Below are 16614 nucleotides of genomic sequence, written 5' to 3' on the forward strand. Positions count from 1 at the left end.
GGGCGGGGTGGGGAGAGGCAGGCCGGCCCCCTCCCCTCCAGCCCGCCCTCCCTTCCTCCGGTCCTGCAGCCAATTAGACGGCCCCCTTGGGCGGGAGGCGTGGGTCGCTCCATAAAGCGGCGCGGAGCTGTCACCCCGCGAGCAGGCTGCGCACCATCCAGGCGGGAGCCAGCGCCGCAGACTCGGGCGCCTCGGGCCGGGGAGCGCAGAAGAGCCATGGCCACCACCAACGGGGCCGTGGAGAACGGGCAGCTGGACAGGAAGCCGCCTGCCCTGCCGCGCCCCGTCCGCAGCCTGGAGGTCAAGTTCACCAAGGTAAGGTGGGCGCCCATCCCACCCGACGGGAGCCTGGTTCTGCGCTGGGCTGCCGGGCCGGGGTGGCGCGGACGCGGAGCCCCCAGGCCGGGAGCCCCGCCGCTCCGCTCTGAGGGTGCCGGGCGCTGCGGACGGCGCGCCGTCAGTCGAGTTCGCCCGGCGTTCCCGGGACCGGAGCCTCTCCGCCTGGGTCTGGCCCTCTCGAAGCCGCGTCCGGCGCAGGACATCCCGGGCGGGAGCGCGTCCACCGCGCATCCCGAGCGGGACCCCGCGATCTGCAGTCCCAGACAGGCCCTCGGGCGGCGAGGCTCAGGGCTTTAAGCCGCCGAGCCTGGCGCGGGAGACTGCGCAGCGCGCGCGCCGCCCCAGGCTGCCGCCGACCGGCGCGGCCCCGACGTACCCTTGCGGGGCCCGCTTTGAAGGCGAGCGGAGGTGCGGGCCGTGCTGCCTCCAGCGCGGTGGTCTCCCTCAGACCCCGCGGCAAGGTTTCCGGGGCTGAACGGGTCGGGCTTTGGGGGGCTCAGAGAGCGCCTGAGAACCCCGAGAGTCGCTCCCAGAGCTCGCGCTGCACCGGACACTCCAGAACCGTGTCATCGCGAGCAACCGGAGAGACGTCGCACCTTCCCGGCTTAGCCTACCTGGCTTACCTGTAGAGCGAGGGGAAGTGGGAAGGTGAGCCCCGGTGAAGCTGCCCTGGAGACCAGAAGCTCTGGTGCTGACAGTCGGAGAATGTGTTCCCGAAGGTCTCCGAACTGGGCCTGGGAAGCCGCACTGGTGGCAAGGCCCCACCGCGCCCAATGGTCTCTGCTATTTTGCGCTGGGCCGGGAGGCTGGGGCGTCTGCGGAGCGGTGCGGTCACCTGCCTGGGGCCGAAAGTAAGCGGGTGAGGCCCGGGGGCCCCGCTGCGGCTGGCTGCGCGGAGCGCGTCCCGGGGGAGCACACGGAGAGGCTGTTTGGAGGCCGTGGACCGCTGAGCGCTGCCGGGTCGCAGGCCGAGGCCTCCGGTGGCTTCTCTTCCCCCAACTTTCCCTCCTTTTTATTTTTTTAATTCTCATCTTATCCCTAGCCCCCAACTCCGGCTGACACAGCGCTTAGAAAATTCCCCCACCAATTTTACTTTCAAAAGTAGCAATTATGCCTCTCAAATAGTTTTAATCAAGCGGAGAAAGTTGCAGGCCACTATGTGTGGCCTTCAGATTCGGGTCTCTTGGCACTTAATGTCGGCTCTGCCTCTGATCACATGACATTTAAATTAACTGTTTTCAGAGGGCTCTGTAATCAGCGTAGACACTTCACCATAAACGCTGGAGATTATTTTTAATGTAGTTTCCCTAAGCAGTATCGGCTTCAGAGCGAAAATTCCACCACGCACTCTGGGAACATAAGAATAGTACCTACGTCTCTGCAGACCTTTCTTTATACTGCTGGTGCTTGCCTGTTGGTGGCGGTGATGTTTGTTTTTATTTTTGTTTATTTTGTTTTCTTTTAAATGACGCAGAACCCAGAAATCGCATACCTTATTGTCCTTTCCCTTTCTGCCGTTTTGAGTCCTTTCAGAAGAAGGAAGCCACATAGGGAACGTTTCTTTCTTTCTCTGCGATTCTTTATGGCCGTTTACAAGTGTATATAAGGAGGATCTTAGCGGATTATTTGCAGAGCGACCAGTGTTGCTAGTTTTGCTGGGCACCTCCATTTTCTTAGTGGAACAGAGCAGGATATGTGATTAGGGCTGAGGAGAGGCGAGGAGGTGGAGGTGCCAGAGAACCTGGAGTTTTAGGGGCTCACCAGGGGACGATGGCTGCTGTGGCCTCAGGCCACTGTACCCTCCGTCCCTGTGGAGTATGAGGCCTCTGCCTGCTTTGCCCTTGCAGGCCCACCAGCGCAGAGGCCGACCAGTAGCAGCTGCAGGTCCCAGACAGCCTGCGCGGTGACCGAGGGACGACAGCCCTGGCGAGCAATGCTGAGGGAGTGTCTGGCTGGAGAGACAGCAGAAGGGGCCTAGGAAAGAAGCAGGAGACACAGAATTGCAGAATCAATGGAGGCCTGGGGCAGGCGGTGGGGACGGGTGCAGCGCGTGAGCCAGTAAAGGCTGTTATTTTTCAAACCTGACTCATGGTACTTCTTGCTAATGGAAGAAATGGAAGAAAAGGCTGGCGCCCCAGCCTTGGGGGTGCCATTTCCTAGGGTAAGTCCAGTTTCCAGAAGGATGGCCTTGTCGAAACTTCATTTGTTGTCACATTTTAACACTGGGCTGTGCTGTGTGACTCTGGGGTGGGGGTAGGATCCTCTTGGGCACCCCCTCCCAGTTTCACAGGGTCCCAACCTTTTTCATTTCAGGGTGGGGGGACCTTTTTTCCTTCCTTATACAATTTCTTCCGGTAACAGAGATTCTCCTTAAGAGTTTCTGGTTCACTAAAACACCCATTTTTAGGATCTCTTTTATGGAAAATAAAATTCCTCCAAATCTCCTTTTCTGAAAACATACTCCTCTGAGTCTAGCCGAAGTCCGATGGAAGTTACTGTAAATGGCAGCAGCATACCTTCCTTGCGTGACCGCCATCTTCTCCACCCGGGACCCGGGTCTCCTCAGAGCAGCTGTGGTTTTCCAGCTCAGTCAGGAAAGCACACCTTTCTTCTCCTTCAGGAAAATTCAAGTTCGTGTACAGCTCGGTGTAACTTCATTTCATACCTCTGCGAGGTTTATTTGGTACCAATTCACAAGTGGAAGAAAACTTTTTTTTTCTTTCCGGAGACATTCTCCCTATTTGGGGCACAAGACAATACAGGCAGCATAACTGGTAGGCCACACTTACAGACCCCTTCTTTATTTATGTTTTTGTTTTGTTTTCGTGGAGAGAAAATCAACAGTTAGAAACCACTTCCAAGATTACTTTACTAGTGTAGTAGGAAGAAAAAAAATCTTGCTAAATTGGCAACATCGTGATGGGAAAATATGGTCAGAGTTGAGGAGTCTGAATGTTTGGTTTTGTTTTTTTTTAAGTTGCTGGTTAGAAGGGACTACAGATCAATGTCATGACCGACCAAGTAATTTTTTTTTTTTAGAGGAACATGCTTGGAGATGAAGTATAACAGACATATGATCGTTGCAATCTGTCTCCATCTTCCTTATTTATATTCTCTTCTACCGTCTTCTCATTTCCCTCCCCCTTGGAATTGATACCAGGAAGGACCCAGAATCAGCAGTTTTCACTAACAGTCTCTATTTGCTAACCCACGAAATTTCATCTTCCAGCAAATGGGCCTCTCTCTCTCTCTCTCTCTCTCTCTCTCTGGCTGCGCTTTCCTCCCCGCGCTAACTGAACCCCTCTTCCCCACTTATTAATTTCTCGCTGTTACCGAGTGATTGCTTGCTGGATGGCAAAAGTGAACACTTGGATTTGGTTTCAGCTGGAAGAATAAACCTGTAATTGTAGCCTGGCTTCTTCCACGTGCTTCCCTGGGGGCCTGGCTTCATGTTGAAGGCGCTGAGCTTCCAGAAGTCGGATGGGCACGTCCTACAGGAAAGGGATGCTCTCAGCTCAGGATTCCCTGTGGGAGACAGGGTGCCTCTGCCCACCTGCCCCGGCGAGAGCTAGCCTTCTGTGCTTTGTCCCCGCCTGGGAACATCAGAGGTCCCCGCTTTTGGGGGGAGAGTTATCAAAATGGTCTTCCCCCAGCAGCTTCGCAGAGCGCGTTTCCTTCTCAGTGAGCTCTGGAATTTTTATGGACAGAGACCGTAACCAAGCCACGCACAAACTGGATGAGATGTCCTCTGCTCGCCTATCATCACTGAGGAATCAGGTGTTCTGAATGAATACCATTCACAGTAATTGAAAATAGCACTTGGAGTGACACAACTCACTGAAAATGACAGAAAGGGAAGCAAAAGATATGCGTATAGATATAGAAATGGAATTTGATGAGCTAGTTCTGTACCTTGAAATTATTGATGGAAATGCTTCTAAAACGTCTCACCCACGTATGTGACTGGGGTCATTATGACTCCGTGATAGGCTGTGATGACAAGGCTGTCCCATGCTGGTACAGCAGCAGATCATCTGTCCTCTCTGGGTAACGGGGGCCTCCACACTGTCAGAACATGTTTTGTATATTATCTGTTACCTCTATTCCTCGTTTTTTTCCAAAAACACTCTTGTTTAATTGGGTGCTTTTTTAAGGTAGTTAGCAGTTACAGTAAACTAAGAGTAAATAGTACACACATTTCAGAGTGGGAACTTTGCAAATTCCTTTTAGTGTACTCATGGTGTCTTTTTATTTTTAACGTCCTTGTTCTCAGTTGTGTTCCAGATAATTGAGGCTCCGAGCTAAGTGATGTCTGCGGGTTAATTCCTTGGTTCTAGATATAAATGGTTATTTGCTACATCTGCTCATATATAACCAGACCATTTCCTAGTCCAGATATTTATCTTTGTATTCCAACACTGGCTTTTATGAGGCCCAACATGAACACAGACATTTTAAAGAGAATGAGGGAGGAATACCGATGTACATTTCACAAAGATTAAGGATTATGGTAAGATCCTTGTAGAAAGCCAGTTCCTCAGCAATCTAGCTGGGGGTTTCCACAAGAAGGTGGCAGGAGGGAGTGCTCACTGATGACCAATCCTTCATGGACAGGTGATTCCTTGGCACTTTAAATAGGTCCAAACCTATTTAATGTTCCCCCAAACTTGGTGAGGGTGTTGGATTTAACTTATACCCGATAGCCATTCCTCCATGAATCCATGTTAATGCTTTTTAAAAAGAGACAGACATTTTAGAAAAATTCTAAATGACTTTAGTTTCATTATGACAAAAAGTAATTCTCTGAAAATGCATTACAAGTCAGGAGACTTGGATTCTAATTCTGAGGATGCTCCGGGTTGGGCGTCCCCTCCCCTTCAGATGGTGATTCCATCTCCCCTCTGGGTCCCCTCTGTAAAGGGGTGGGTGAATGGGTAGGTAGGGGGGTTGGCGGGTAGAACAAGACGTTACCTAAGGTCCTCAGCACGTTGGAATGATATGATTTTGATTTAACCCTAATGCATTACAACTTCCTTTCCTGGTTAGATATTCATCAACAATGAATGGCACGAATCCAAGAGTGGAAAAAAGTTTGCCACGTATAATCCTTCAACTCTAGAAAAAATATGTGAAGTAGAAGAAGGAGATAAGGTGAGTGCTTTGCCTACCCCCCACCTCCAAGTAATTAAATTACCTATAATTAAAGGATAAGGAGGCAATTTGGCTCAGCTTTAAGACAGAATTGGCCCGTCCTCTGGATAGGACCTAAGTTAGCTGCTTCTCAGACACATGGCCCAGAATGGGATCAATTAGGAACGATCCACTGCAAAGAGTCACTCTCCTTTGATAGATGTTTCCCCATCTATAAGAATGACCTCAGCTATCCTCATCACAGGGCGAAAGGAAAGGTTTTTATCAATTATTTGAACCTGGAGGCATTAAAGAATCTTTCCAGAAAGCATTTCCGGCTGGTGTGTTTCACCCAAATGCAGCATTCTGGCAGGAGACACTTAAAAAAAAAAAAAAAAGACTTGAAGGGAAAAAGACTTGCTAACCAAGTCATGCAGGGGTAATAACATCATGCAGATTTCTTTTCTGCCAGAACATGAAATGATCATGTAAAGCTACAGTCTTTATAACTCTTGTAACAACTGTATAACTATAGGACGATATAACTATGCATATATATCTATGTCTTCTGGGTGTGTCTTTGATCCATTTCAAAGGCGAAAAATATTTTGTAAGTATACGTGCCATTAGAAGAAATGTTGAAGGTAAAGCTTTTCTAAGGGGGAAGGGAAATAGAAACCCGTCTTCCACCACTAGCGTAATCATTTGATGTTCTTGTTAAGTATATGGGTAATGTTGAATGTGAACAGGGTGAAAGATACATGTAAAATAGGCTTGAATTTGATGCCACCAGTAGTAGTTCCGTGGCAGGCAGGAAACACAGTGGTTCTGCCTGTACAGACCCTTCTGTGTACAGTGCTTCGAGCTAAGCTCTGTTTACCAAGATAACAGCATGGGGAGGGGGGAGGGCTCATCTTTATATAATGTCAGTATGTGGGGCGGCTGGAGTGGGGGGGTAGGGTGCGGAACAGGATTCCCAGTAGGTGATTCCCAGGTGCATTACACAGGTATCAAGGAGGAGAATGAGATCCCTGCCCCAGGCCCTGGTTTTTCTCTTGGTCTGGGTGACTGCCCTGAGCTCGTGGAGACAGAGGCTGTCCTGTCCCCTGCAGCTGGAGGGGATCTGGTCCCCAGAGCCCAGAACAAGGAATTCGAAGTCCTAATATCCTCCTTCCCCAAGCTTTCAGTGGCCCCCAAGCATGCTTTGGAAACAGAGAATCTTGGTGGAGTGTCTGTCTTGACTGCATCCGGCATCATATTTCTAGGGAAATGAGGCTCTGAGGGGCCTGGGGACTGAGCCATTGCCCATCAGCAACCTAGAGCCTCAAATTCACTCTCCTGACCTAAGAATATTTATTTTTTAAAAATTTTTTAAAAAATTTTTAACGTTTTATTTATTTCTGAGAGAGAGAAAGAGAGACAGTGTGAGTAGGGGAGGGTCAGAGAGAGGAGATACAAAATCTGAAACAGGCTCCAGGCTCTGAGCTGGCTGTCAGCACAGAGTCCGACGTGGGGCTCAAACCCATGAACCATGGGATCATGACCTGAGCCGAAGTTGGACGCTTAACCTACTGAGCCACCCAGGTGCCCCAGAATGGATGACTTTAAGCAACTCTAAATAGCTCTAACCTCATGTCTTTTACAAAGAAGTTTTCTTTTTTAATTTTTAATGTTTATTTTTGAGAGAGAGGGGGACAGAGCATGAGCTGGGGAGGGGCAGAGAGAGAAGGAGACGCGGAATCCAAAACAGGCTCCAGGCTCTGAGCTGTCAGCACAGAGCCCAACGCGGGACTTGAACCCACGAACTGTGAGATCCTGAGCCGAAGTTGGACACTTAACGGACTGAGCCACCGAGGTGCCCCAATAAGTTTTGACTGTAATTCTATGGGTGCACAGAAAATCCAGTTCCTTGTCGATAAATGGTGCAATACTTCTGCCCCCAGGGGGGTAGGTGAGGCTGAAGGGAGAGTAAAGTTCCAGATCCTCCCTGTCTGTGGACTTTTCCGATGCGGTCAGTTCCCAAGAAACACTCATGTCCCCTTCTCACGTTGGGACCAGAGTCCTCAGCTTGAATATAATGCCAAAATAAAATAAAAAGACAGACATTTCCCCCACCTAATTGAATAACTGCAGGAGTGTGTGTCCAAACTGAGCGAGCAAGTGGAAAAATCTTTTCCTACTTGGGTCACCAAGAAAAATAATTAAGGTCGGCAGTTTTAGAATCTATTTTAAAACGCTTTTATGATCAGAAGGATGGCTCGTACTTGGCCATTGTAGGAATCTTGGAAAAGACCTAAGACGTAAAGAAGCAGACAGTCCCTCAGAAGCCCTGAACGGGTCCAGTGATTTGAAACCCAGCCGCTATTTACTGATTGCCACCAACCCCCTTCCTCTCTGCTTGTGTGATAGAGACAGGTCTCTGCTGTTCTTCGTAAGGGACAGCTGAGCTGAATTCTCCCAAAATGCAGTCACAGCAAAAGATGATACACTCACTCTGGTTTTCAGCCCGACGTGGACAAGGCGGTGGAGGCCGCACAAGTCGCCTTCCAGAGGGGCTCCCCATGGCGCCGCCTGGACGCACTGGGCCGTGGCCGGCTGCTCAATCAGTTGGCTGACCTTGTGGAGAGGGACCGTGACATCCTGGCTGTGAGTACACATGCATCAGCGGGCAGGTGTGAGACAACTGGCTGGCCTCCCAGAGGGGGCCCGTCCCCCACGGAGTGTGGGGGAGACCCAAGGTTCTGGTTTGGTGTGGAGGTGGATGTGTTAGGCCCTTTGAGGTATAGCTCTCTGGTAAAAGGCACGTGTCCACGCCCTCAGCCTTCACCGATTTGGTTTTAAAGTCAGACTTTTGCCCCCTGCAGTTCACATATTGAACCAAGAACTTGCCTGGAGGAAGTTGAGCTTCATTGGTGGTTCCCAGATTCTTAGTCACAGCCAGCCAGATGAGCTAGGCCATATCCTGGCCCTACACCTGTATATTTATGACACTTTTTTTTTCACATGAAATCTCTTGCAAAGTTGAGTTTAACTTCATCGTAAGTGACAACATCCATGAAATTACAGATTTAATATGCTGGTATATATTTTTTTTGAATACTTATTAAGATAAATGTCATCATTCAACATAGAAAAAATAGTTCCCGTCTAACTTAAAAGTCACCCTTGAACTGGGCAGTGGTGAGCATGTTGAATGATAGTGAAGGGCAGACTGACCTGCTTGTGGGAAACCTCTGAGTTGTGAAAGACCTCCGTTCAAATCCCAGCTTTGCCACTTGTTAGCTGGGTGGCTTTGGACAAGTTGCTTTACTTCTCTGAGCATATATTTCTTTGTGGAAGATATCAGTAAGAGTGATATTTAAATGCAGTGAGAGTGATCCATTTAAAATCCTTAGCAGAGGCCTTGGCATGCAGTAAGCACTAACTAGATGATAGCTCTTATTAGTAACAGCATTCATCATAAATAATGTTGCATGCCCAGCTATATACCCTTTCGGCCAGTAATTTCTGATAATCCTGGTTCTGCTGCTGCAAAAGGGGCATGTGACCTCAGCCCCGCCCCATGGGGTAGGGCTACTCCAATCATACCAGGCTGTGAAGACCGTTATAGGTTGCAAATGCATTATTCACAGGGATCCTGAGACCTTCCTTTAGTCTTGTAGTGAGTGAGCAGAGGAAATCTCAAGGCCACCTCCTGCCTCGAGGTCCTCTGCACCCTCCCATACAGCCCTCCTATATGGCTTCGACTCCTGTCTAAAACTTGCTCCAAACCTTGAGGCTCAGCTTGTAGGGGTGAAAAATCTCCTTTTCAGCCTCCGATTTGGAAAAATGGTTTTTTCCTTTCTTGATCCGGTGTCTGAAAGAAGCCATAGAATAGCCAACGTCATGGAGAACAGCATCATCCAGGACACAGATTGTTTTTGTCCCCGAATGTGTGTTTTGGGGGTGGAGGGCCGAAGAACCCTGCACCTCGGGTCCTGCTGTTAGGTGCGATGCCCAGAGGGTAAGTCTGCACCGAGGCCTCCCCTTCCTCCCCAGCCGGCCAGTCCTGGCAGGGGCATATTCGCCCCCAAATCTGGGCAAGGGGTGGCTCCCTCTCCAGCGTTTCTGTCCGAGGAGCCTCTGGTTTCTTCCTGCAATGACAGCCAGCCTCAACTCTCAAGCTGCCAGACTGGCTTTTTCAAAAACATTTCTGTTTTCACCCAGCATGAGCTCATCAGTCTGCAATGTCCGTGGGGACTAATAGCAGGCGGGAGAGGATGTGCCTTGGGCACCCCTCCCCAGCCTGTCCTCAAGTGTCAGTATCGTCTTAGGGAGCAGTGGCTACAGACACCTTTGCCTGCAGCCTGCCCCATGAGCCCGGCAGGACTGGGCTGTGATAGCAGCTGGCGCGAGTTGCCTCTCTCGTGGGGAGCTGGCTGTGCATGAGATACAAGATTCGGCTCTTCGCCACACCGTGAAAGGAACAGGAGAATTAGTGGTAAATATGGTTTTTCGAACCGGGGCCACATCATAGGGAAACACCCTCAGCCTCCACCTTGATATGGTTTCCTTGCATTTTCATGCAGCAAAGTGCTTCTTTCTATCATGTTCTCCTGTCAGCTCAGTGGTTTTGACAGAGCTACGTATTTACTTCTGTGTTCGATGTTTAGAAACAGATGTGGGCGATCCAGCAGCCCCGGCTTCCTCCCCCTTCCTGAGGCACCTGGGGCCAAGACTCTGGCTCTGTGGGTGCCCTTTCTGGAAGACCCTCCTCCTGCAAATAGGGGCCTTCCCTGTTGACTCTCTTTTCAATCCAAGCCCCGTTTCTGGGCCTCGTCATTTAAACCCTTGGCATATTGACTGAGTATAGGGACAGGCTCCCTTCGCATTTTTCTTCATTCTTTGGTATCTGAAGGTTATGATGCGTTCGTTTTACAGAAAGCATATTTGTCTCTTAACATGGTAGAGGAAGTAGACTCGGGAGCGGCTGCGGTCCCCTCCCGGTCCAGACACAATAACTGTTTACAAGTCCCAGTCAGTAGCTAACACTCGATATTTCAGGTTCAACCCTGTACGCTCATCTGCGAATTTTTTTTTTTTTTTTTACATTTAAAAAGTTTCCTGTCTAAACCTATTATGACCCTGGGTTTGCTTGGACAGATTCCATAAAACCAAGCTGGCAAATTCATGTTGTCACTTTGGGAAGTAAACTAGCCCAAGTTAATAGTGAAAGCTAGCCGACGCTTGCTGAATCCTCACCAGGCCCCAGGCGTCTGGTGGCCACTTGGCCTGTGCCTTCATTATCCCATTTCAGAGATGAAGACACCCAGGCCCAGAGAGGTTAGGTAAGGTGTGCAAGGTTATCCAGCCAGAGGAGGTAAGCCAGGACTGGAGGCAGGAAGTCCCTACACTGCTACGCTTCAGTCCTCTGCCTTTCTCCTCCTCCAGAAAAGGGCCAAGAATGAATCCCTCATTCCACTGACAGATCTGAAGATGCTGTCTGGAGTAGGCCCATCCTGGACTTTGGGGCGTTATTTGCAATGGCTGGGTTTCCTGTGGGAAAATAAAAGTTTCGACGTGGAATCAATAGGAGTGTAAGGCATAGCATACTAGATCTTTCATTGGCCTCACTTGGTCCCTGAGCCACATCTGCTGGGGCAGGGACACATCTCAGACCCAAACCAGCCCTGTCATCTTCAGTAATGCACAGTCCTCTCTCCTTGGTGGCCCCAAGCAAGGATTGCCCAAAAAAGAAGCCCCCCAAAAGGAAGATGATCATAATCCTACCACTGTCATCATCAACATTTAACATGGCACTTTCTGTGGGCGGGCCCACATCTCAGACCCAGACCAGCCCTGTCATCTTCAGTAATGCACAGTCCTCTCTCCTTGGTGGCCCCAAGCAAGGATTGCCCAAAAAAGAAGCCCCCCAAAAGGAAGATGATCATAATCCTATCACTGTCACCATCAACAGTTAACGTGGCACTTTCTGTGGGCGGGCCCTGCTCTAGCCTTCACACTAGCCCCCTGAGGCAAGTACTGCTATTATTAGTAGCATTAATAGTATTATTACTATTATTAGTAGTATTATTAGGATTATTCTCATTTTACAGATGAGGGAACTGAGGCAGGGAGGGATTCAGGGACTCTCGGTTCAGCACGGGAAGTGGTTGCTCCTATTTAGGAATGCTCGGAAGCCCAGTTCCGACAGAGCCACCCTGAGTACCCTGTGTAGCCATGCCACAATCTTCCCAGATGCAGATGTCCGGGGGCAGCAACCTCAGGAGTGGTCACTGTGCCGGCTGGAAGTTTGATTCACCGAATTCAATGCCACTGACCTGCTAGGTGACCTTGGGTTTCACCCAATTCTGTTAGCCGTGGCATCGACACCTCAACGTGGGAACACAGGTGTCGAGCTCAGAGATGAGACACATGCAGGTGCATGTGGAGGGGCCTCTCTTCCCCAGTAAGTCACCATCTCACTTCATCGACTCTAAAATGAGAATCCAGCCCCAGGCGATGTGTCAGGGTGGCTACTTCCTGCAGAGATGGATGACAGGCCGTTTCAGCGCTGGGCTCAACTGGGGCCACTTGTCTGAGGGACAAAGGGGTTCTCTTAAACCCAAGCTGGAAATAGAAAAGAATCCGGACCATTGAGTGTCTGCGCACTTACCCTGGGTAATCACCTCCCTCACGGCCAAGGGCGAGCCTGCTCCCTTCCGACCGACCACGCATCCGGCTTCGGCAGCCCAGCTGGGGAGGATTGTGCCTTTGTGCTGATGGCACTACCCTTCGGGGCTCTGTCACTCTTTCCACAGCCATGCGGGTCAGCCTAGCCAAAAAGAAAGAACCCACATCGCCCCTTTTGTCAGAGGAAGGCAGCCCTCTCTCCAGCCTCCCCAAAGCCTAACCTCCCAGGAGCTTCCCGGGAAATACACAATGTTTGGCCAGGTCACACAGCTGACACAACTGTGCTCCAGACAGAAGATCAAATGCTACTGTGTCCTCCTTCCCAATGAGGCTGCAGATCAGACTTCTATCTGCTCTCCTTCAATGGGGATGCTTGCCATGCTCCAGCCAGCCCCCGACATCGAGGTGTTTTGAAAGGAAAGACGTCCTTGACAGTCTGAGACAGTCTCATGGGAAATGGAGTGTCTTGCTTTGTGACAGGACACACAGAACATTGCACACACGGCGTTCTAGGGCTGTGCTCTCCTCCCCCGTCCCCTGTCGTTAACAACCTGACGGCCAAAAGGGAAACTATGTCTGAAACAGGTGTTGTCTTTATGTTGCAGACCCTGGAAACGATGGACACGGGGAAGCCATTCCTACATGCATTTTTCATCGACCTGGAGGGCTGTGTTAAAACCCTCAGATACTTTGCAGGGTGGGCTGACAAAATCCAGGGCAGGACCATACCCACAGGTGAGCTGATGCAGGATGCCTAGCCTCATCAGGGGCCTTCTGGGGGCTTTGTCTTCTCATTGCTCCAGGTAGCCTCTTCAGAGCACTTCTGGTTTCCCCCAGCGCCCCCTTCCCTGTTCTCAAAGGAGATGGCACTGTGCTGATTTCTTCTCTTAAGGAGTTTTTACTTTTTTTAAAATTCTTTTTTTAATGTTTATTTTCAAAAGAGAGAGACAGAGTGTGAGCAGGGGAGGGGCAGAGAGAGAAGGAGACATAGAATCCAAAGCAGGCTCCAGGCTCTGACTTATCAGCACAGAGCCCAGCGTGGGGCTCAAACGCACAGACCGAAAGATCATGACCTGAGCCGAAGTGGGAGCTTAACTGACTGAGCCACCCAGGCGGCCCAAGGAATTTTACTTTAAAAAAAAAAAAAGTTTATATTTTGGAGAAAGAGAGCACGGGTGGGGAACGGAGCAGGGGTCGGAGGGTGGGGGGCAGTGGGTCTGAAGCAGGCTCTGAGCTATCAGCACAGAACCCGATGCAAGGCTTGAACTCATGAGCAGTGAGATCATGACCTGAACCAAAGTTGGACACTTAACCAACTGAGCCACCCAGGTGCCACCCCAGCATTTTATTTTTTAAAATTGAGTTAGAAATCGCTTCTTTGTAGACTGGACAAGACTTGGAGCTGACACCTTTGTGGGCTTCTGGCCTTCTTTCTTGTTGTTGTTGTTGTTTTTTTTTTTTTTTTGCATAAAATCCTTAACCTAGATTAATCCCAGTGTGTTCTCCTTCATGTAACCTCTCTTCCAGATGACAACGTTGTGTGTTTCACCAGGCATGAACCTATAGGTGTGTGTGGGGCCATCACTCCAGTAAGTATGATGACTTCTCTAGATAGATAGATCCATGTAGATCCTTCCTGACTCCCCTGTAGCCTTTGGAATGTTTCTGATATGTCTGGATTCGATCACACCGGCATTACCTGAGCATTTGTTCTGTGGCATGGAGTTCAGTGCTTGACAGTTATCAGGATAGATTAGATCCCATTCCTCTTCTTAAGAGACCGACCCCAGGAGCACAACAGAAGGCATCAATGATTCCAATGAGAGGGCTAGGAGTAGCCAGTTTACCCTAGAGTAGTGGTCTCATAAGTAGGCTTTGAAGGATGAGAAAGAGTGGTTCAATAGGAAAATGGGTTCTCTAAGCAGCAGTAATGGCCTGAGTGAAGGTCTAGGGGTGCCTGGGTTACCTGGAGGGCAAGGACAGCTGGTGAGACCACACTTAGATGGGGACAAAGTGAGGAAGAGGAGGTGCACACGTATCAGATGGTATAGACCCAGTGGGCTGTGGCTGCTGAGGGCCTGGAACTTTATTCACTGGGCAATGGGGAGCCTGGCAGGTGCTGGGGAATGCAGCAATGCTGGTTATCTTTTGGAGGAAGCCCTAGGCCCCTGCAACACCAGGGTGGGAGGCTGGGCAGACAGGAGGCAGCATGGAGAGAAGATTGGAAATGTGCTCCCTGAGATGAAGGAGATGTGTGTACTCAGCAAATGGTTAAAAGCCTGCTGTATGCCAGGCATGGCACCAGGGCACCAGGTACTGAAGACCTTAAGGAAAGGGATCCAGCCTTTGTCCCTGAGAAACTTGCAGGTCAGTTAAGAGGCTAAGGAGGGTATCCCCACCAAGAAAAATAGTGAGACAGAAACAAACTATTTGAGGACCTAGCAGAAGCATGGATTTGAAAGCTCCTAAGGACATAGAGTTGGTGGAGTTTAGTGGCTAATCAGAGGTTGGGGGTGAGTCCTGGCTGGAATTGGGTGGAGGGTGTTGCTGGTTGATTTGAAGAAGACAGGGGAGAAGTAGGTTTGGGTGGAGTGAAGTGAAAGATGAAGGTAAGTCTGGACAGGTGACACAGAAGGGCCAGTGGAATAGCTAACCAAGGGGTCCCATCAGACATTTGCATATTTGGGTCTAGAGCTCAAGAGAGAGGCAAGGGTTGGAGCTACCCCCAGGCGATGGTCAGGACAAAGGTGTTGGTCAGGACATCAAGTTGGAATGGGGGTCATCCAAAGAGGTGTATGGAGTGACAGAAGAGGACCTGGGGTCAAATCCCATAGACTATCAGGGGGCCCCACTGAGAAGTCTGAGCAGCAAGGGTCAAGGGCATCCTGGGAATGGAATACATTCCCAAAGACTGTGATCAATGGGGTCACCCCCTTCCTAGAAATTCAAAAAGACAGAAACACGGCTGTTAGATGTGCTCACCAACAGTGGTGTTGGGAGATTTGGGTGCGGCAGAAGCGCCATTGGTGGGACTTACAGAAGGGGACCTGGGCACATGGACACAGCTCCTCCAAGAAGGTTTGAGGAGAGAGAAGGGAGCTTCTAGAAGTGGTAGAGGCCAAGGGAAGGTGCAGAGAGATATGGAGATTTGCTTGTCAGATAAGAGAGACGATGGCATTGTGTGCTAAGGAGTGGGAACCCAGATCCAGGAAAAACAGGGGACCCCAATCATCAGTGGGGGGACCCCAAAACAATGCCTGCCATCATTTAGCTGAACATACCAGCCCTTGGGCACTGGTATCTTATGTTTCCTGTCTATGGTAGGAATTCCAGACAGAGCTGGGGAAGAAATATATACATACAGCAGAAATATAAACATATAGCAGAATCCTCTTTGCAAAGGCCACCTATTAACATCTCCCAGAATGCAGTTTAGGAGGCACTAGGTAGGAATGAGTTATTATTTTTTTAAAAAAATTTTAATAAATGTTTATTTATTGATTTTTGAGAGAGAAAGAGAGAGTATGAGCTGGGGAGGGGCAGAGAGAGAGGGAGAGAGGGAATCCCAAGCAGGCTCCACACTGTCAGCACAGAGTCCGATGTGGGGCTCCATCTCGCAAACTGTGAGATCATGACCTGAGCCAAAATCAAAAGTCAGAAGCTTAACTGACTGAGCCACCCAGGAGACCCAGGAATGAAGTTCCAATCGTGGCACAGTCCTGTGTTACCTCTTATGCCCCAAGTCTAGACCATGAGAAGCAAGTCCCCTCCATGGAGGCACCACGGGGCCCCCAGGACAAGGGAGTGGGGTGGATCCAGCCTCCACCCCCACCCCCCCAACAAGGTCCTCTGTGTTCTGTTGTAGTGGAACTTCCCTCTGCTGATGCTGGTGTGGAAGCTGGCGCCGGCGCTCTGCTGTGGGAACACTGTAGTTGTGAAGCCGGCAGAGCAGACCCCCCTCACAGCCCTTTATCTGGGCTCTCTGATCAAGGAGGTAAGGCGTCCAAAAAAGAAAGACAGTATTATGCACTGTCGATAACATTCGCACTCCCCGGCACCAGGCCACGGTCACCAGATAGCGCGGCCCTGTGGAGCTGGGCTGTGGGTGACAGTGCCAGCCTGCACACAGCTGAGCGGGAAGGGAGTGGCTTCTGTGTTTCACTTGGCAATCGTGCATTCTTTCTTCTGCTTGTGGTCACTGAGCTAGAAGAAACTCCGTTCCTCCCACTGATCCTAATGAGAATACTTAACTCTTATTATGGGTTCAAACCCATGGTTGAAGAGCAAATGTTGTGTCTAGAGAATGTGTAGGAGGGGCACTTGAGAGGGAGCCAAATATTTGGGGGTTCTCCGGGCCTTGCATTTGTGGTGTACAAAACGGTCTGGTTTTCTCCCGGAGGGGCTATCTTGCCTGCTCCCACGGCAGCGGCCACCCCGAGCCGGGCCCACTCGCCCATGCTCTCGCTCTCCGAT

General features: G+C 50.2%; 1 protein-coding gene across 1 annotated transcript in view; it reads left to right on the forward strand.

The window, feature by feature from the left end:
• The first annotated feature begins 113 nt into the window (after nucleotides 1-113).
• ALDH1A3 (aldehyde dehydrogenase 1 family member A3) overlaps nucleotides 114-16614 on the forward strand; it is a 39513-nt gene continuing 23012 nt past the window's right edge. Inside the window, exons 1-6 of the mRNA XM_077762394.1 lie at nucleotides 114-315; nucleotides 5386-5490; nucleotides 7975-8115; nucleotides 12747-12876; nucleotides 13669-13730; nucleotides 16007-16135. Coding sequence (XP_077618520.1) covers nucleotides 217-315; nucleotides 5386-5490; nucleotides 7975-8115; nucleotides 12747-12876; nucleotides 13669-13730; nucleotides 16007-16135 — 666 coding nt within the window. The 5' untranslated portion in view covers nucleotides 114-216. The remainder of the gene's footprint in view (nucleotides 316-5385; nucleotides 5491-7974; nucleotides 8116-12746; nucleotides 12877-13668; nucleotides 13731-16006; nucleotides 16136-16614) is intronic.

The sequence above is a fragment of the Crocuta crocuta genome, unplaced genomic scaffold, assembly GCF_008692635.1.
Source record: "Crocuta crocuta isolate KB4526 unplaced genomic scaffold, BGI_CrCroc_1.0 scaffold93, whole genome shotgun sequence".
In the NCBI taxonomy this organism is placed as follows: domain Eukaryota; kingdom Metazoa; phylum Chordata; class Mammalia; order Carnivora; family Hyaenidae; genus Crocuta; species Crocuta crocuta.